This window comes from Diabrotica undecimpunctata, chromosome 2 (assembly GCF_040954645.1).
Source record: "Diabrotica undecimpunctata isolate CICGRU chromosome 2, icDiaUnde3, whole genome shotgun sequence".
In the NCBI taxonomy this organism is placed as follows: Eukaryota; Metazoa; Arthropoda; class Insecta; order Coleoptera; family Chrysomelidae; genus Diabrotica; species Diabrotica undecimpunctata.
This window is the reverse complement of record NC_092804.1, coordinates 173,816,094-173,835,083: the sequence shown is the minus strand read 5'-3', so window position 1 is coordinate 173,835,083 and position 18,990 is coordinate 173,816,094. Positions and strand designations below refer to the sequence as shown.

The window sequence follows — 18,990 nt, the reverse complement described above, 5'->3', positions numbered from 1 at the left end:
AATTTACTTTAGTTATTTAATGAATTAATAATTATTATAAAAAAATACAACATGGCGGCATTACAGTAAACGGTGACGTTATAGAAATTTAAAGAATTCTTAAAAAAATGCAAAACAAATCCTTTTAATTATAAGTTTATTAATTTTAAAGACAGCACCTTGTTGTGAGATCTTTTCGTAACTGTAGTCATAGTCATAGTCATAGTCATCTTTATTGATCCTTTAAGACATTCAAAATAAATGTATAGGATACGTCACTACAGAATTTGGTATAAAAAACATTATTGTGTATAATACAATTTTACATTACAATACATACATTTTTACAAGTAAAATATGAAGCTATTGCAGTTTGTCCTCAAGATATTCATTTATAGAATAATATGCTTTTCTTAAGAGTAAATCTTTAACATTTTTTTTAAATTTAGAGATAAGTGGTATTTCTTTCACAGTTTTTGGCAAATGATTGTATAAGGTCAGTCCCATATATCTGAAGCAATTTTGAAATTTGGATGTTCTGTGTTTAGGAACTCGTAAAGATTCAGCACTTCTTGTATTGTAGTAGTGATTGTCTGAATTTACTGGAAATGTATTGATTTCCTCTTTGACATAAAGTAAACATTTATAGATATATAGGCAGTAGAAAGTTAAAATTTGATGTTTGATAAAAACTGGTTTACAAGACTGTTTATAATCCAAATTAAAAATTTTACGGATAATTTTTTTTGGTTAATGAACACTTTGTTACTATCTACTGAGTTCCCCCACAAAATTACATTGTAGCACATGTGGCTGTAAGCAAGGCTATAATAAACGTTCATTAATGCCGAGATGGGTAGTGTGTTTTTAATTCTAGATATAGCATAAAAAGCTTTATTCAATTTCATGTTCACTGAATTCACTTGCTCTGACCATTTGAGATTACAATCAATGAATACACCCAAAAACTTTGTAGAGTGAGTGGAAGATAACATATTGTTTCTATCGTGGATGGTTAAGATATAGTCATATTTAGATGAGTTGTATGAATGAAAATAAATAATTTGCGTCTTGTCAATGTTTAATATTAGTCTGTTGGTATTACACCAGCGTATAAAGCAGTCAACAACAGTCTTCATTGTCATTTTTAATTCCTCTAGTGTACGTGCAGAGACTATTAACGAGGTATCATCAGCAAACATTGATATTATAAGTGCCCTTATGTGATCTGGTAGGTCATTAATAAAAATTAGGAATAATAATGGTCCCAGCACGGATCCCTGTGGTACTCCTTTATTTGTCGTGTATGGTTCTGAGCTTGATTCTTTCATCTTAACAACACTCTTCCTGTCACTTAAGAAATTTATTATCCATTCTAGAAATATCCCTCTAAAACCAACGTTATATAATTTATTGCGAATAAATGTTATATCTAAGCAGTCAAAAGCGCGTGATAGATCAAAAAATAGTCCTGCCACGTGGTTACTACTATCTAATTCATCATAAATACGCTCAAACAAGCTGCATGCAGCCGTGAGTGTTGACTTTTTTGATCTAAAGCCGTGTTGGGTTGGAGTTAATAAATTGTATTTTTCTATAAAATTTAACATTCTGTTGTATACAACCTTCTCTATTACTTTTGAAATTATGCTAAGGACAGATACTGGTCTATAATTTGAAATATCATGAGGGTCATTCTTTTTGAAAATTGGAATAACTTTTGCCATTTTAAATATGGATGGAAATTGGCTGGTTGTTATTGAGAGATTAACTAAATGGGTTAAAGGAATCGATATATGATCACTTATCAGTTTTATTATTTTTACAGATATGTTATCAATACCAGTACTAGGCTTATTTTTTAGTTGATCGATTGTATTTTTTTATTTCAATTGGAGTTACCGGTAAAAAGAAAAATGTTTTGTTACACATTTTTGAGGTAGTACAAGAAGAAGGTAACGATGTGCCAAAATGAGTTTGAAGATTGTATTCTGTAATTGTAGCAAAATATGAGGCAAACGAATTAGCAATATCACAAGACTTGGTAATAATTTTATTATCATAATGTAGAATAATATCAGACCTGTTCTTTTGCCTACCAGTTTCACTGTTTACTAAATTCCAAACTGTTTTTGGTATATTGTAAGATTGATTAATTAAGTCATTATGAAAGTTTTTTTTAGTATTTATTAATAGAGAATTATATGTATTATATATATTATTATATATATTATATGTATGTATATGTATGTATATTATATGTATTATATATATTATATTATATATATTACATATATATGTATATCTTCTTCTTGATGTGCCTATCCGTTACGAATGTTGGCGATCATCATGGCAATCTTTATCTTACGGAAAAGCACGGAAAAGCTCCACAGATGTTGTATTGAACCAGATTCTGAGGTTCTTTAACCAAGATGTTCTTCTTCTTCCTGGACCTCGTTTTCCAAATATTTTTCCTTGCAGAATGGCTTGAAGGAGAGCATATCTGGATTCATTTCGCAGAATATGTCCGAAGAACTGTAACTTTCGAGATTTGATGGTGGTCAGTACTTCTCGACTCTTATTTATTCTTCTAAGAACCTACTCATTTGTGACTCGGTCAGTCCACAGGATCTTAAGCATTCTCCGATATAGCCACATTTCAAATGCCTGTGTCTAATACATTAATATTAGGCGGGTAAACTTAAAGTATTTTTAAATTCTTTTATCTATTGCTTCAGAAACACAAAAATGACTTCCAGACGCACCGTCCTTAGTAGACCCAGAACGAAATTATATGATGCCAACTACAATATTGGAGAAAGTTACTACAAGGGTGCCTTAGACAGACTGGACAGAAAATATTCTGGCAGATCGCTGTCCCCACCACGTCAGCCATCACCAGTTGCAGGTAAATCATTACATATTACTAAAGATATAAGTATTTTATATACCTATATAGGTAGCTGTTATAAACAATAAATATTCAAAGTAACTAGACACATAATAATTACACTTAGTACGGAGTGCCCGAAAGGTCAGGCCACCGAGCTCACGCTTGTCGTACGTGACCTCGATGCTCAGGTTTCGCGACTGCAGGTCCTTTGACTTGCCTGAGGGGCAATTTTGCCTGAGGAGCGATAGCCTGAGGGGCGTCTTTATGTTTGTGCCTCGGAGGATTGTTAGTATAGATTAAAATAAAATTATAATAGAAAGAAGCAATGGGTGGGGTGTGCACTCCCATGAGTATAGTTAAATATATCCGGTAGCGAATTATAAAAACTTTATTATTGAAATCCGAATGGAAGGATTGGCAACAATTTGTCATTCATGTACGAGTAGCTTCAATAGAAGCCTATATTTTTGGAACAAATTGATAAAACGCATCAATGAAATTGTCTGTAAAATAATATCATTTAGTGATATTTTTTCTTCTGCAGATACATTAGTTTATTTTTGTTACAGAATCCATTGCCGAGCGCCATGCCAGAATCTTTGCCGACGAAGGTCTAGAATTTTCAAGAAGAAGAGCAGAGAAACATATCAGAGAAGATAATGAGTTCGATACAAGGAGCCGATTCAATAGAGCCAGCGCCCTTTTGGACAATGACATCAACGATGAGGTGCGCCGATATTTTGCGTAAATTTATGGATATTAGACTTGAAAATATATGGATTTACATAAGTTGTACATTCACTACAAATTTAGCATTAGTACATTCCAAATTCAAGCATTACTATACGAAAAAAAATATATAAAATCAAATCGGAGTAAGAATAAAGCATTTTATTATTGAACACGTGCATTTGTAAAATTGTGTATAAAGTATATAAAAGTTATGTATAACTTATGTAAATATCATCAACGTTTCTGAAAATGAACTTTTTTTAAATCGTTAAGACAGCAACATAAATTTCTGGCTTTTATTATTACAGCTACGTTAGTGTAAGTTATGCTGCCTTATATAAGAACTGCTCAGTTAGCTCTTTCACTACTAATGATTGTATCAATCATTCTGGCATAACCCCAAATCGAGGGTTCCGCTGTTTACTTAAAATTAGTTTGCTCTGCTTCACAATTTAAAAACCTTATTTTAGTTTCTTTTAAAAATTTACCGTTCTATTTTTCCCGTAATTAAACTTTGACTGCTGCAAACGACTTAAAATGATCACTGTCCGATACTGTATGAAGAATTGCTAGATTTTCTAAATTTAAATTATGATAATATAATTTATTACCTAACAGCCCCAGAACGACAACACGCAGCTAACTTAAACAAAATAAGAAAGAAGAAAAATGTGATCCAGGATCCTGAAGAGATCTTTCGTAATCATCAACCATCTTCATTCTAATTCTACAGTAGATTAACCCAGGCGAGCCCTGTGTAGATACCATCTGCTGGTGCTAAAAGATTTTGCTTTGGCGAAAATGTTATTAGAAAAATATATTTCGTTAAAACCTCGAGGTTTTGACAAACTCCCTCACCACTAACCCTCTTCTTCTTTTTCCTTCTTCTAAAGCCTGTTTCTTCTTCAATATTAGCCTCCTAAATTGTTAAAATTGTCGCACCATCTTTTTCTTGGTCTGCCAATACTTCTTCGTCCATTTGGTGACTTATCTCGTGCTATTCGTATTATCCTATCCTCTGCCATTCTACTAACGTGTTCGTTCCACTCCTGTTTCCGTTTTTTCACCCATCCATTTATGTCTTCTATATTGCATGATATTCTTATGTTTTCGCTTTTCTCCCTCCAACAAACTTTTCCCTGATATTCGTCGGAGTATTTTCATCTGTTGTTTCTAGTAGTCGTCTCATTTTAGATTTGTCTCCGCCGCCGCCGTATATGTTAATATAGGTCTAATTGCTGCTTTACAGATTCTTGTTTTTGTGTCTTGTTTTAGGTGTTTGTTCTTCCAGATCTTCTGGAAGATCTTCATTAAGAGATTCCACCGCTTTATTTGCTTTTAAGCTTTGTTGTCGTACTTCTTCTTCAATATCTCAGTGACTAGTTATATGTATTCCCAGATATCTAAACCTTGCTTCCTGCTTTATTATTTTCCCATCAATTTCGATTCTACATCATAGTGAGTATTTAGATGTTGTCATACATTTGGTTTTTTTGCTGATATTATCATATTGTACTTCTTGGCTGTTGTATTGAAGATGTGCGTTAATCTTTGGAGCTCGTCTTCTGTCTCGACGATTAATGCGGTGTCGTCTGTATAACATAATATTTGGATTTCTTTGTTCCCCATTCTGTAACCACGACCCTTACGTACTGCTTATATTATTTCGTCCATCAGTATATTAAAGAGAAGTGGGCTTAACGAGTCACCCTGTCTGACTCCACTTTGTACTGGTACACACTGTGTTAGTTTTCCATTTATATTTGGATGGTTTGGATGTTTTCGATGGTTTATATAATATTTATTGGTATGTTTCTTTTATACAGTAGGTGTAAGACGTCTTCCACTTGGATGCGATCGAAAGCCTTTGTCAGGTCTATAAAACATAGATACGCTGGTTTATTGTACTCGATGGCTTTTTCTGTGATTTGTCTTAGTACAAATACGTCGTCTACGCAGGATATTCCGGATCTGAATCCTTGTTGTTAATGAATTTATCAAATACTCAAATTAGTACATGTAACTGGTCTTCACACAACTTTTATACTGGAAGTAATATTTAAAGGAGAAGTGGTATTATTTTGGGATATTCATATAATTTCATTATTCCCGTGTTTGTTCTTGTTTGTCATACATTACCCTCTTTTAAACCTCCATATATCCTTTTAAGATTCTTCAGTGGTTAACATTTCAGGTCTTGCTTGCATAAAGCACCCTAGGTCGAACAACATTGTGGTTATTTTCTTCTTTTTGTCCATCTAAATACTTTTTTCAATCCGGTAATATAAATTACCTAATATCTTTTTATACTTCGCTATTATTGTTATTTCAAACATTGCAAGAACCAATTATTAAAAAACAATAATAAAATCTCCATAACATTGCAGCATTCAAAACGATTGTTATTTTTAGATACATCAAAATTCCTTTACCAAACTTATTAATCCTAGAATATAAAACGTCATTAAAACTACAAAAGTTCAGTTTTTCATTTTCAGAAACGTGAAATTCTCTGTTTTCTGTTAGTGTTATATTTAAAAATAGGTTTTGAGAACATAAATTCATTGCCCACACATATCGGTTGATTCTGTGCATGACTACACATTTTTTTTTATTATTAAATAACTTTTTCACGGGTTTATATGTTGTAACATTCTTTCATGTTCATTTTATTTGTGTTTAATTATAATTATTTGCCTTCAGACTATATTTAAGATATCATTTACTAGATCAATCCACCTACACGTGTCCACAGATAAAAAAGTTTAAAATTTGTGTCACTGTTTTCGTTGCAAAAAACGCCAAAAATTAGAAGTTTAAAAATAAACTTGAATAATATTTAACTCCCTTAAGGGTTACAGTTTAAGTACTTTTTACCTTGGCTTAACCAAAGTGATTGCCACAAATGATTTTGGTACAATAAAACCAAATAAACTACTCTATTTTAATTAAATTGTGATCTATAACCACAAACTAAACAAATAAAAATGATAGTTTGATACAAAAGAGAAATATATGGACAGTTAACCTACAGTAATCGTTCAAATTGGCTTCCAAACTGATTTAAGCAAAACGCCATATTCCCGTTCTCCGCCAATCCTCCCGGTCCAAGGCATGCTCCTCCTCCAAACCTCTCTATTCCATCGCTCTTCTAATTCCTTCATTCAATGAGTGTCGAGATCTACCTCTTTTTCTTCTTCCAGGAGGCTTCCATCTGTGAAGTTTTTGTAGCCAACGTTCGTCAGGCATTCTCAATAGGTGTCCAAACTATTTTAAAGCTCTTCTTTCTATTCTATCAATGACCGTTTCTGTAGCATTCATGTTATTTCTTATAGATTCGTTGGTCTTCCTTTCTAGCCTTGATGTTCTAGCACTTCTTCTCAAATAATCCATTTCAACTGTCAACAATCTTCTCTTCAGGTCTGCATTAATTGTCCATACTTCAGAGCCATAACAAAGAACTGATTCAACCATGGTTTGCCTATTCTTTTTTTGGTCCTTTTGGAAATGTTGCGATCCCACCATAAGGAGTTCAGACATCCTACAATTTTATGTCCCTGATTAATTGCACAAGACCAAGACGACCTCAGCTACATGATGAAAAAACTACAAGAAGAATATACCAAGGCTGGCCTAGATATTAACCTCCCGAAAACAGAGTACCTATCTACAAGTGAAGAAGACATAGAAGATCTACAGATTGATGACAACGTAACAATCAAAGGAAAGGATAAATTCAAATACCTGGGGTTTATAATCACGAAAAAGGCAACAACAGAGGAAGAAATTACACAAAGATTAGGACAAACAAGAACAGCAATCCGACAACTTAACTCAGTATGGTGGGATAGACACCTAAATATGAAGACAAAAACGCAGATTTATAAAACATTAGTGCGAAGTATTATGACATATGGGGCTGAAAATTGGATCATAAACAAGAAAACCAGCAGTAAGATAGTAGCAACAGAGATGGAATGCCTGCGAAGATGCTGCAGAGTAACAAGAATGGATAGGAGAAGTAATGACGAAATAAAGCAAAGAACATCAATAGAAACAGACATACTAACATATATAGAACAAAAAAGACTAAAGTGGTATGGACATGTAAGAAGAACTAGCGACAGCAGATGGATAAAGAAAATCACCGAATGGAGCCCCATAGGAAGGAGGAAAAGAGGACGACCCCGAAAATCCTGGAGGAACGAAGTAGACGACGCCATGAGTAAGAGAGGACTGAACGATGGAGAATGGAACAACAGAGAGAGATGGAAACGGTTGAGCGAGGGAAGGCAGTGAATACTGTAGAATCCCTAAATATATATATATTAATTCGGTGTTTAATTTCAGTTTCTCCTAATTTTCTTCATGCTGACTTTTGTATAGACTCTTTATCATAAATTCTAGATCATAAGAATCTTGAATCTTGAGAAAGTTCAGGGAAAACAGTACGTCATTTCCTCTGGAAAATGGGAATCCTATGGCGATTCCCATTCCCTGGCAGTGGTTTTTCCAATTTTGGAGGGCTGCCTCAATATATAAATTAAATAGTAAGGGTGACATACTGCAACCTTGTCTTAGTCCTTTAGTTACTTTTATTGGCTCTGATTTCCGATTCTATTTCCTATTTTTAGGATTTTTAGTGTTATCCCTGTATCCTTCTGTGATTATTCCTAAAAGGTTGGACTATATAAAGGTAAAAATAATGGACTAATGCCGAGTTGTAGTAAAGCTTGCCATAATTTAAGTCTTGGAACTGTATCATACGCCTTTTCTAGGTCGATAAAGGCTATATGTACTTCAGTACCAACCGCGATTTTTTTTTCTATTAATTGTTGGAGTATAAACAAGTTATCAGTGCAAGATCTACCAGACGTAAATCCACTTTGGTCTTCGCTAATTAGATGTCCTATATCATCTTGTATTTTTCCATTTATTATCTTTCCAAACAATCTCCCGAAAGTAGGTAGGACACTTAATCCTCTGTAGCAGTTAGGATCTTTTCGATTACCCTGTTTAAAGATGAACACTTGGTAAGCGGTTTTCCTTTACGGAAAATATTACATCGTTTAAAAACTGATCTGCTCATTTTATCGTAAGTCTTTCAGGGGTGTAGGATTATAAATTTAAATAGCTTCAAATGCTCAATATTACAAGCTTTGAAAAAGAAGACTGGGTTATCCCCAACTGAAAAATCCATGGGTATAATATCTGGAAATCGTAGGAACCATTGAGCTTTGTCTCGTCTCTCAAACTATTCGTTAAAATCTTCATTCCTGATTCTCATACTGCTCTTTCATCTATTATATCCCACACAAACATTTTATGGAACATTCTTATACCACGATTTCCGATGTCAACTAATATTTCTCCGGAGATATCCATCATTTCTCCACTTGTAGTAGTGATAATGTAAGTCCTACTTTACTTTTAGTTCTTACTTTTTTTATTATTTCATTCATGATCAGGTCGAACAATAGAGGTTTCAAGGAATCCCCATGTCTTATTCCACTGCCAGCTTTAATTGGTCCAGTTAGTTCTTCTTCTACTCATACTTTTATTGTGTTGTTCTGGTAGATATTTTCGATCGTTTTGATTATTCCTAGAGGTACAATAAGTGGATAAAGTCCTTTAATTTGACCCTTTCAAATGCCTTTTTAAGGTCCACGAAACATAAATATATCTGTTTGTTGTATTCTAATGATTCCTCTTGCTAAATATAGCGACGGTGCATGATCTTCTTGACCTAAAACCTTATTGTTTTAGGTCACTCGTTTAGATTGTACTAGGCACAATAATTATAAAACAAATTTTGATATTTAAAATGAAAATACAGCGACAAAAATTTTAAATACACATACTACACCTACACTTGATAATTCTTGTATGTTTTTTTTTCATATGATCATTTATTTGTTGCTTTGTCATCACATCATCAACGATATTATAATTGAGGACATTAAATCGTTGTCACTAAAAGCGAAAATAAGACTTTTTATTCATCTATCCCCCCTGTATATCATAAAGACTTGAGAGGTTATGTATATGTATATTTCAAAGTTTATAAGAGTTGACTGCATCATAGAGTTGACGCCTAAAAATCATAAGAACAAGCTGAATTCTTCCAAAAATATTAATTTTGGGACCCCAAAACAGATACAAAAAGATAGAAAACAAAAATGTTTATTATCACTTTTTGTGTACATTGAACCGCTCTCTCAGAAACAATGCTTGAAGCGGTTGTCTGTTAGATACGCGCGCTAAATCAATGGTCAATACAATTTTGTATCAGCTCGACTGTAAAGAGTGCAGCTTTTGTATGCAGTTTCCGTATTTTGCAGGGCATAAACTCAGGTTTTATAAAGGCGTTAAATAAATTACCTTTGCGCGATTTTTGCAATTTTTTACGATTTCCTTGAGATCAATAAAATTGATCACTTTCATTGACCAGTCGTAGTAAAATTTTCATTTCTAGAGATCAACCTTTAAAACTTATGACATGAAATATTAATTTTGAGTTGTGGCAACAAATATGAGATTTGAGGCATTTGAAATATGAATGAAAAACGCAGAATTTAATGTTTTACATTACAAACGATCGCACGTCACGGGAAATGCCTACAAGAAGAAGATTTTGGGTGTAGTTTATAGCAAAAGTTTGGTTATTTTGAAAAACGTACTAGTGTAATTGAAAGAAAAAAGTTTTGAACGTTTTAGATCGATTATGTGAAAGTATAAATCCAGCGTTTTTTAAGCATATTTAAAATGCTTCACATTTGTTGCCAAAACTGAAAACTACAAGTTCATGCTATAAGTTTTGAAGGTTACTTTCTAGTAATCGAAACTTCATAGTGTCTAATCAATGAAAGCGATAGATTGTATTGATCTCATGAGAATCATAAAAAATGGCAAAAATCGCGCCACGTTTATTTATTTAACACCTTATAAAATCTGAGTTTATTTGCGGCAAAAAACAAAAATTGCATAAGACAGCTGAACTCTTTACCTTTAAAACGTGTCTTGATTTTTGTCGATAGGGCGCTTGAATCAAAAGATATCGACTTTTAACTGTCAAGCTGATACAAATTTTATGGAACATTGATTTCGCGCGCGTTATTGACATTGAAAATCGACGGTCGCTCCAAGCGTCTTTTGTGAAAGAACGGTTCATTCTACACAAAATGTGCTAATAAACATCTTTGTGTAAAATTATCTCGGCTATATTTTTTATTTAAAACATTTATTTAGAACATTATTTAACATCTTAAGCGCCATTTATATCCTATTAGATACATATCATATTTCTCTAGAAATTAATATGGGGTCATCGATAATTCCTGCTAGTTTAGTTTTATAAATTCTGCTTTTCAAATATCCCCAAAGAATAATCTTTAAGATTCAAATCGGGTAAACGAGGAGGCCATTCAATACTACCTACTCTACCAATTCATTGTCCGGTAAATGTTTGATCTGAATAACGCCGAACATTTACACCAAAATGAGCTGGAGCTTCATCTTGCTAAGACCATATCGCATTAAAATTGGCTCTAAGCTTGTTTTTCAGGGCAGGTACAATTTTATTTCTAATTAGCATTTCATAATTATCGCTTGCTAAATTTCCTTCTATAAAAAACGGCCTAACTGAGTACCTTAAATTTTGGCGATTTACATTCCCACAGGAAAACATTTTGTTAACGAAGTTCTCATCAGTTACAATTTTATTCATCAACAACACCTCTCTAATCTGTAGTCTACGGTAGTAGATTCATCTTTATTTAATTATTGCAACAACTGAATTTCTCTACTATTGTGAACTTGAAAATCTTAAATGGGAACCCCCATTTTTATTGTATACGAATGAAAAATAAATAACTTTGATTCGAAACATTTTTTCGAATTATTGATAGATGGCACTAGAACCGTAAAAATACGATTAATCTTGAGACCCTAGAAAAATGATGGAATCGAATAACACTAAACACGATTACTCACAATTACTCTCTAGCGGTGTGGCGGGGGACAACTTTGAAATCTTAATTTCAAACCACCATTTTTTTTATTGCAGATTCGGATTCCTCGTGAAAAAGACAATAGGTTTTATCTAAAAAAAATTCCATTCCAAATAGATGGCGCTGCAATCGCAGAAAAATAAATAAATATATAAATAAAGAAATACAGATCAGATGTCTTACAAATTAACTTTCATGGTACTGACAGTTTTGTACAAAGAATCTCAATCTGCAATAAAAAATGGAGGTTTTTTTTTAATTCGACGTTGGCTCCTCCCCGGCCCCATCCCAGACAGTAATGGTATTTGGTGTCACTCGACACATTTTTTGAAAAATATCAGTTATGTTTTTTTGGTTTGCTTTTTAACAGTGTATTTCTTGAGATATTAGACTGATTCCATATTTTTTCTAGGGTATCAGGATACATATTTTTCCGATTATAGCGCCATATATCAGGACTTCGAAAAAATGTCTCGAATAAAAGTAACTTATTTTTGCATAAGAAAACCAAATCTGCAATAAAAAATAGTGGTTCTCACTTAATATTTCAAAGTTGTCCCCACCCTAACCCCAGGAGATAGGTGTAGAGATCGATTTTGGTGTCATTCGATAAATTTTTAAAAAATATTGAAAAGTTGTTTTTCAGTTTTTCGATCCAATGTAAATTTCCTAAAATATTCGACCGTCCCCCTTCTTTTGGCACACCCTGTATATTTGAACCTTTTTTTTTGCTTAATTTGTGGTAAACTGTTTTACACGAGAGAAGGTTAGTATACATAATTATTTTTTATTATAGTTAGATAAGTAATTTTTGTTTTATTTATAAATTTATTTATAAAATTGACGCATGTAAAAATAATAAGCATAATTCCAGAAATTTTAACATGTATAGATTTGATTTTCAAAAAAAACTTAATTTTTGTAAAATTTATTGTTAAAAGATACTATTTATAACTATAATACATAAATATTTAAGTTGCTTATCATTTCATAATCTTTTTTACTAATAATAAAAGAAAAGTAAAATTTTGCAAAATAAATATTTATTTTAAATTGTTTGAACAAATTACTCGGTTAAATAAACAATTTACAAATTCACTAAATGAAATTTTATAATCTATACCACGAGATACCCCAAATTTAAAAAATAAACATCAATTTTCGTTGATTAGAACCGGAGATATTGCGATTTTTATAAATTTGAATATGTGAATTCAGTTTTGAAATAGCAAAATCGCTTCGCTTTTAAACCCTTTATCTTTGGCGCATCGTAGGCGGTTCATTTTTAAAGAAATAGTTCTTAAATTTTTTCTTTCAAATGGTTCTCTTTAAATTTCTTATTGTTTATAAACAAATCTACGGGAATTTTTGAAAAAAAAAGACTAACTCGGATTTTAAAAGTCGTAGGATATTATGTGTTATTTTTAATTCTTGTAAAAATGCCAACATAGCAAATAAATTTTTAAAGCTGAGTATTTGTGATAGTGTCCTTATTCTCACTCGAAATCAAAGGTTTTTGTGCATTTTTAGAAAAGTTATAAATCATTTTTATTTAAATAATCAAGCAACAAATTAACAAAAATAACTTAACAAACCACTTATTTTAAAATGCAGCGGAGAAAATTTTGGTCAAATTCAAAGTATTTAAATTTTTTTATTTTTAGCCCTATTTTCATGATTTTTTTAGCACACTGTGTATTGTACGGGGTGATGAGTCGAGATACTGTCTTCACTCATTAGATGGGAGAGAACGAGTATGGTGTCGAAATGGAGAGAGATTTGTGGAGTGCGCTTTCAGTCTCCGTGTTAGCCATGGAGGGGGTTCGGTGATGGTATTGTCGGGAATATCCCGAGAGGCACACACTGAATTGGTATATATTGAGGGTTCGTTGACTGCACACCGGTATATTGAGGAAATTTTCTCGAATCACGTAGTACCCTTTTCTCAATATATCGGCGATGATTTTCTATTAATGCAAGATAATGCGCGACCCCACAGGAGGACTGAGAGGATGTTGGTATTAATAAAATGAACTGGCCAGCGTGTTCGCTAGAATTGAACCCAAAAGAGCACGTTTGGGACATGCTTGGTAGAAATATTAGAGGTCGCGAAGTCGCACCAGTCTTAATTAACGAACTTCGCTTGGCTCTAGAAGAGGAATGGTAAAACATTCAGCAAGATGATATTCGCAACCTCATAGACAGCATGAGCCGACGTGTACAGGTAGTTATAGAGGCTAGGGGAAGCAATAAAAGTATTAAGTTATCTTTTAGTAGTTTTTCTTTATTATTTGCGTACTTAGGTTAAGTTACATTTAAGTTGTTTTTTTTATGTTTTGTTATTGTTATCATTGTTCATTAAAACCAAGATCATGTCGTTCCTTTTAATCATTATTTAAATACAGTGCTTCTGGGATGTCGATATGGCATTCCTTCGATATCAGTCATCAAAGCCCCAATCGTCGAATTACAAATTAATACAAAAGATAATGGTCATAATAGGAAAAGTCGTAAATTGTGGGTGGCAGTCATTTCGCTCCTAAAAATGAACCAATCCATATTTTCACATGAAACAAAAAACATAATACTTAGAAGACATCGTTGCAACTGAAAAATAAGGTTTTACGAAAATCCGCTAACGGAATTATTCCACAGGATGTTTCGTTAAGAATAAAAAACCACCTTTTGATTAACCCCGTCCATATAAGTCAAATACAAAATTTTATTAAAAAACTCACTATACTAAATTAAAATTTATAAATTTATACAGAGTGTGCTAACAAAATCATCAACATATTGCTAAAAATAAAAAAAACTGAAATACTTTAATTTGACCAAAATTTTCTCCGTTGCGTTTATTTTGCATCTGAGCGTATATATACATATATATATATATATATATATATATATATATATATATATATATATATATATATATATATATATATATATATATATATATATATATATATATATATAAATATATATATATATATATATATATATATATATATATATATATATTACAAAGATTACAGATCTCGATCTACAAAATCTCCTAAAAAGTAAAATTTGTACAAAAAAATCTGAACAATATTTTAATCAATAATTTCTTTCGGGACACATTGTTTGTCAAACTTTGGTTATGATTCCTCATGTCTACTAACTCCACTCCATTGAATGTATTAAATATATCGACAGAAAAAGAAATTTTCTTGCTTATTAATCCAAATAATTTCTTTTTAGACCGCCACATCAATCAGACGTCTAAGAGCTAACAAAAAAGTATCTATCATAGACGATGCTGATCTAGAAAGCACCTCAAATAACCTAAAATCAATGCGCTTACTCGACAGATCAGAAAAGATCCTCGATTCTGTCGGTATAAACGACACGTTACCAAGAAAATTAGCTGAAAAAGATGTAGCCCAAAGACGCAGTGCTTTAAAAATAAGTTTCAGACCGGAGGAAGACAGCTTGACGAAATGGACGCCATTGGAGAACAATATTACTTCCATCAGAGCTAGAAGAGAGGAAGTGACAGCTTCTATAGAGTCTGACAGTGGAGCTTCGCGTAGAGCAAAACTCTCAAAAGATAGACTCAACGATTTGGAAGAAGAAATGGCGGCAATTCAAGAGAAACAAGCTGCCAGAGAAGCCAGAGTTGCTAGACTAAGAAAGTTAGTAGCCGAAACTGAACAGGACTCCGCCAGTTTCGAATTATCTCAAACTAAAGCTGAACGGGCAGAATCCAGGAAAGAACGATTGGCAGTTGATTATTGAATAGGTTCAGGCACGACGAGCTACGGTTAGTTAAAAGGATCAGCGTTATATTAATTTGTACATTAAAAAACAAAGAATAATTTATAGGTAGTGTAGATATTTTTATTCCCTACGCATTTTTCTTTAGTTTTCTGTAAAAATGTCATTTCGATTACATTTCTTCATTTCTCATCATGATGTAACTTTTTAAGAATTAATTCCACTTCTGAAATATTAGCATTTGCAATTATGACAAAATTGAACACTGCGTCATTCAAATGTCAAACTTGACATTCTAATGGTACGTGAACAAATGAGAATGTTGCACTAAATTATTTAATTATTTCAAAATATTAAAATTAGGCCTACTTTGTTTACTAGAAATGCCTCACAGCGTGCTCTCAACTGGAGCCAACCTAAATATAAGAAAATTATTAAATGTAAATTTTGAGTATAATAACATGGATGTCGGCCTTCTTTCGATTTTCCCTCTTTTTCTTTAAACAAGTGAGATATTTGTTTAATCTGTCTTTGGCATTTGAACAGCACATTAAATTTGAACAGCACATTAAACTCCATCAGTAAAGTCAGTAAATTTCTGGCTGACTCAATATTTGTTTTCCCTTTACATCCGAAACGTGTCATTAAGTGTTTCACATTCACAAAGCACATCATGGTAGGCTCTTCCTACAACATCTCGTTAAAAGTTTTCGAGTCTCGTCTGCTAAGTTACATTAAACTCGACGGAAACATGCTATATGTTGCTAACTTTCTTCGTGTGGATTTGTCGCTGTAGGGCATTTGCAGCCGCAAGACGTTTTTATATCTTAAATAATTCCTATAAAGCCTTGCTGTTCCAGAAAGTCTGTTGGATCGTTCTCCTTGCGATACTTAGACCATCTAGAGCTGATCCATAGTATTAACATCTTTTTCCTTAAAAGACTTGTTACATAAACGCTGAGACAACTACGTTACACCTCTGATAGGTCAAGTTTGGGCACTGAGGAACGATATGTGAGCACATTTCTTCCTCCTCTTCTCATAGACGACATCTTGGACTGTCTACTAATCCTAGCAGATGAAGATGTCGTTAGAATCGCATATTACACAAAAATAAGACCAGGCATGGCTTAAATTAATAATCTTTTATTAATTAAAATAATATTTGAACTTGTTTCATTCATTATATATTATTTCGTTAAAAATTATTGAATCACTTTAATTTTAAGTCAATTTTATACCAAAACCTCGTTCAATATAAAATTAGTTTTTTTTTTGTGAAAATAAGTAATTTTGTAAAAAGCATTGAAAATTGCATTTGGATATCATTCTCGATATGAAAATTATAGAGCCCTAGATTTTTGTTAAATAATTTTTTTTTCTAATTTTATTAAATGTATTACTTTTTCTTTTGGAAGTTTTTTTAAAAATACGTTTTTGAATTTTTTTGGAATGTTTTTTTTTGTATACGTAAATTTACATATTTGATATATATACTGGACATTTTGTTAATGCTTCTTGTACATACTGTATTATAAACGAAAAGTACAATAAATGTATAAAGTGAGTAGTTTTTTTATTATGAAAAAATTAACCCAATAGCGGGGGCGGCACATCGGAGTAGGCAAGGTAGGCGCCGCCTAGTCTCTTCAAGTGTGCAATAATAAATTATTTATTATTATAAATTACTTTGTGATTGAAAAATGGTGATTTATAAATTTTGGTATATACCTATTTAAAATAAAAGAGCTATTTTTTGTATTCTCTCCAAAGTTTTAGGTCATTCTCTCCGAAGTAATTATTTTGCGCTTCTCGTAGTAGTTGAGAGGCTCTTCAAAAATGTTCGCCTTAAAAGTGAATAAAACGTCTATTCGCATCTCTGTCTTAGGCTTACCCAGAAGCAACACAGGTTCACTTATAGTCAGCGCTTTTATCGTTCACTTATATTCAGAGGCGATGATTTCGGTCGCCTCCGCCCCGCTTCGGGCTATGAATATTTTAAACGATTAATCTGCAGTTTGATTGAAACGACTGAAACGAGGAAAACAAGCCACAAGAGCACTTCATGGAGTGATATGGAACAACACTCTAACCAAAGAAAACAAAAAGAGGATCTTTCAAAGCGTAGTGATGAATATTACTATATGGGACTGATATGAATATTACTATACTGGACTTTATGAGAAGATGTCTACAAATCACAAGAGCGGATAGAATAAGAACGGAGGAAATATGGAACAGAATGGAAGTCAAATGCTCAATTACAAAAAAGTTGGAAAACAGAGCCCTGCAGTGGTACGGGCATGTACAAAGAATGCCAGAGCATAGGTGGCCGAAAAGAATATTAAACTGGGACCCGCCGGGAAGAAAACGGAGAGGAAGACCTGCTACAAGATGGAAAACATACGTCGGAAATGCTATGATAGATAGAGACCTCAGAGAAGGCGACTGGGAGAATAGAGTGCTGTGGAGGACGAAAACGGCGAACTCATAATGGGAAAAGCCGAAGAAGAAGGCATTCCTTTGCCAAATTTACAAATTTTATCCACAGATAAAAAGGATAATCGAGCATTTTCGAGATCGTTTAAAACAATATCGTATGAAGCGGTAGTAATTTTAGAAATTCACTTTTTTGTTGGCCTTATCTACTGCTTTCAAGTGTGAAGCAAAATGTTTGGGTGAATAAGGGATATTCAGATTTGAAAAATTTATCAGCTAGTGTCAACAAAAAAATGAATCTTCAAAAAAATATAATTTAAACAATTGTTTGGGTTTAAAAAGGTTAGAAAAAGATACGACATTGCTTTAGCTGGACATATTACTTAATTCCAATAAGTTATATAATGAAGAAGTTGGAAAAATCAGAATTTTTACCATTATTTTCAGGTTATGTTCTTAATCTCTTTCAATCCCCCTCTAGTTTCACCCCTATCAACCACCAACTCTAAAAATTTAGTGTTTTATCATTTTTTTTCTTTTTCTTTCAATTTTTTTGTTTTTTGTTTACTATTTTTATTAATCAACGAAATTTTCTTTATACACTACTCCAAGAAATTAACGTACCATTTACAAAAACAAAAAAGCGATTCATTGGTGTTTTAAATTTAATTGTATTCATTTTTGTATGGAATATACCATATATTTGGAATGTTTTTATCAGGTTACTTGTATTGTTTTTTGTTTCAACCGGTTTCTAAGGAACGCAAAACAAAGGTGCTGTAAATTTGTTAATGTCGATAAGAGGTTAGTGTCATTTTCAGTCGTTGTGTAAACTATTGCTGTTTGGTGGTAACATTTTGCTATTGTTTTAATCAAAATGCAACGCGAATCAAAATGCAACGGAATCGACAAATTTGACTGATGAAGAGTGTGCTCAAATAGTTGTTTTGCACGAAGAAGGTTGGAGTTACAGACATTTAGAGGAACTGTTCGGCGTACACCATACATCGGTCTCACGAATGATGGAATGGTACAGAGAGACAGCTAGTTACTCTAGGCGTCCAGGACAAGGTCGATATCGGGTAACAACGTCCGTTCAAGAACGTTTTTTACGACTTCACACCCTAAGACAACGATTTGTAACTACCAGAAGCTTATAATCCCAACTTGAAGATG

General features: G+C 32.7%; 1 protein-coding gene and 1 long non-coding RNA gene across 2 annotated transcripts in view; both read left to right on the top strand.

Moving 5' to 3' along the window:
• LOC140435240 (uncharacterized) overlaps positions 1-16,943 on the top strand; it is a 31,129-nt gene extending 14,186 nt beyond the window's left edge. The window contains exons 2-4 of the mRNA XM_072524042.1: positions 2,718-2,887; positions 3,442-3,599; positions 14,860-16,943. Of these exons, the coding sequence (XP_072380143.1) occupies positions 2,728-2,887; positions 3,442-3,599; positions 14,860-15,396 (855 nt within the window). The 5' untranslated portion in view covers positions 2,718-2,727 and the 3' untranslated portion in view covers positions 15,397-16,943. The remainder of the gene's footprint in view (positions 1-2,717; positions 2,888-3,441; positions 3,600-14,859) is intronic.
• LOC140435248 (uncharacterized) overlaps positions 1-18,990 on the top strand; it is a 202,833-nt gene that overhangs the window by 100,399 nt on the left and 83,444 nt on the right. The gene's annotated exons all lie outside the window — the stretch shown is intronic.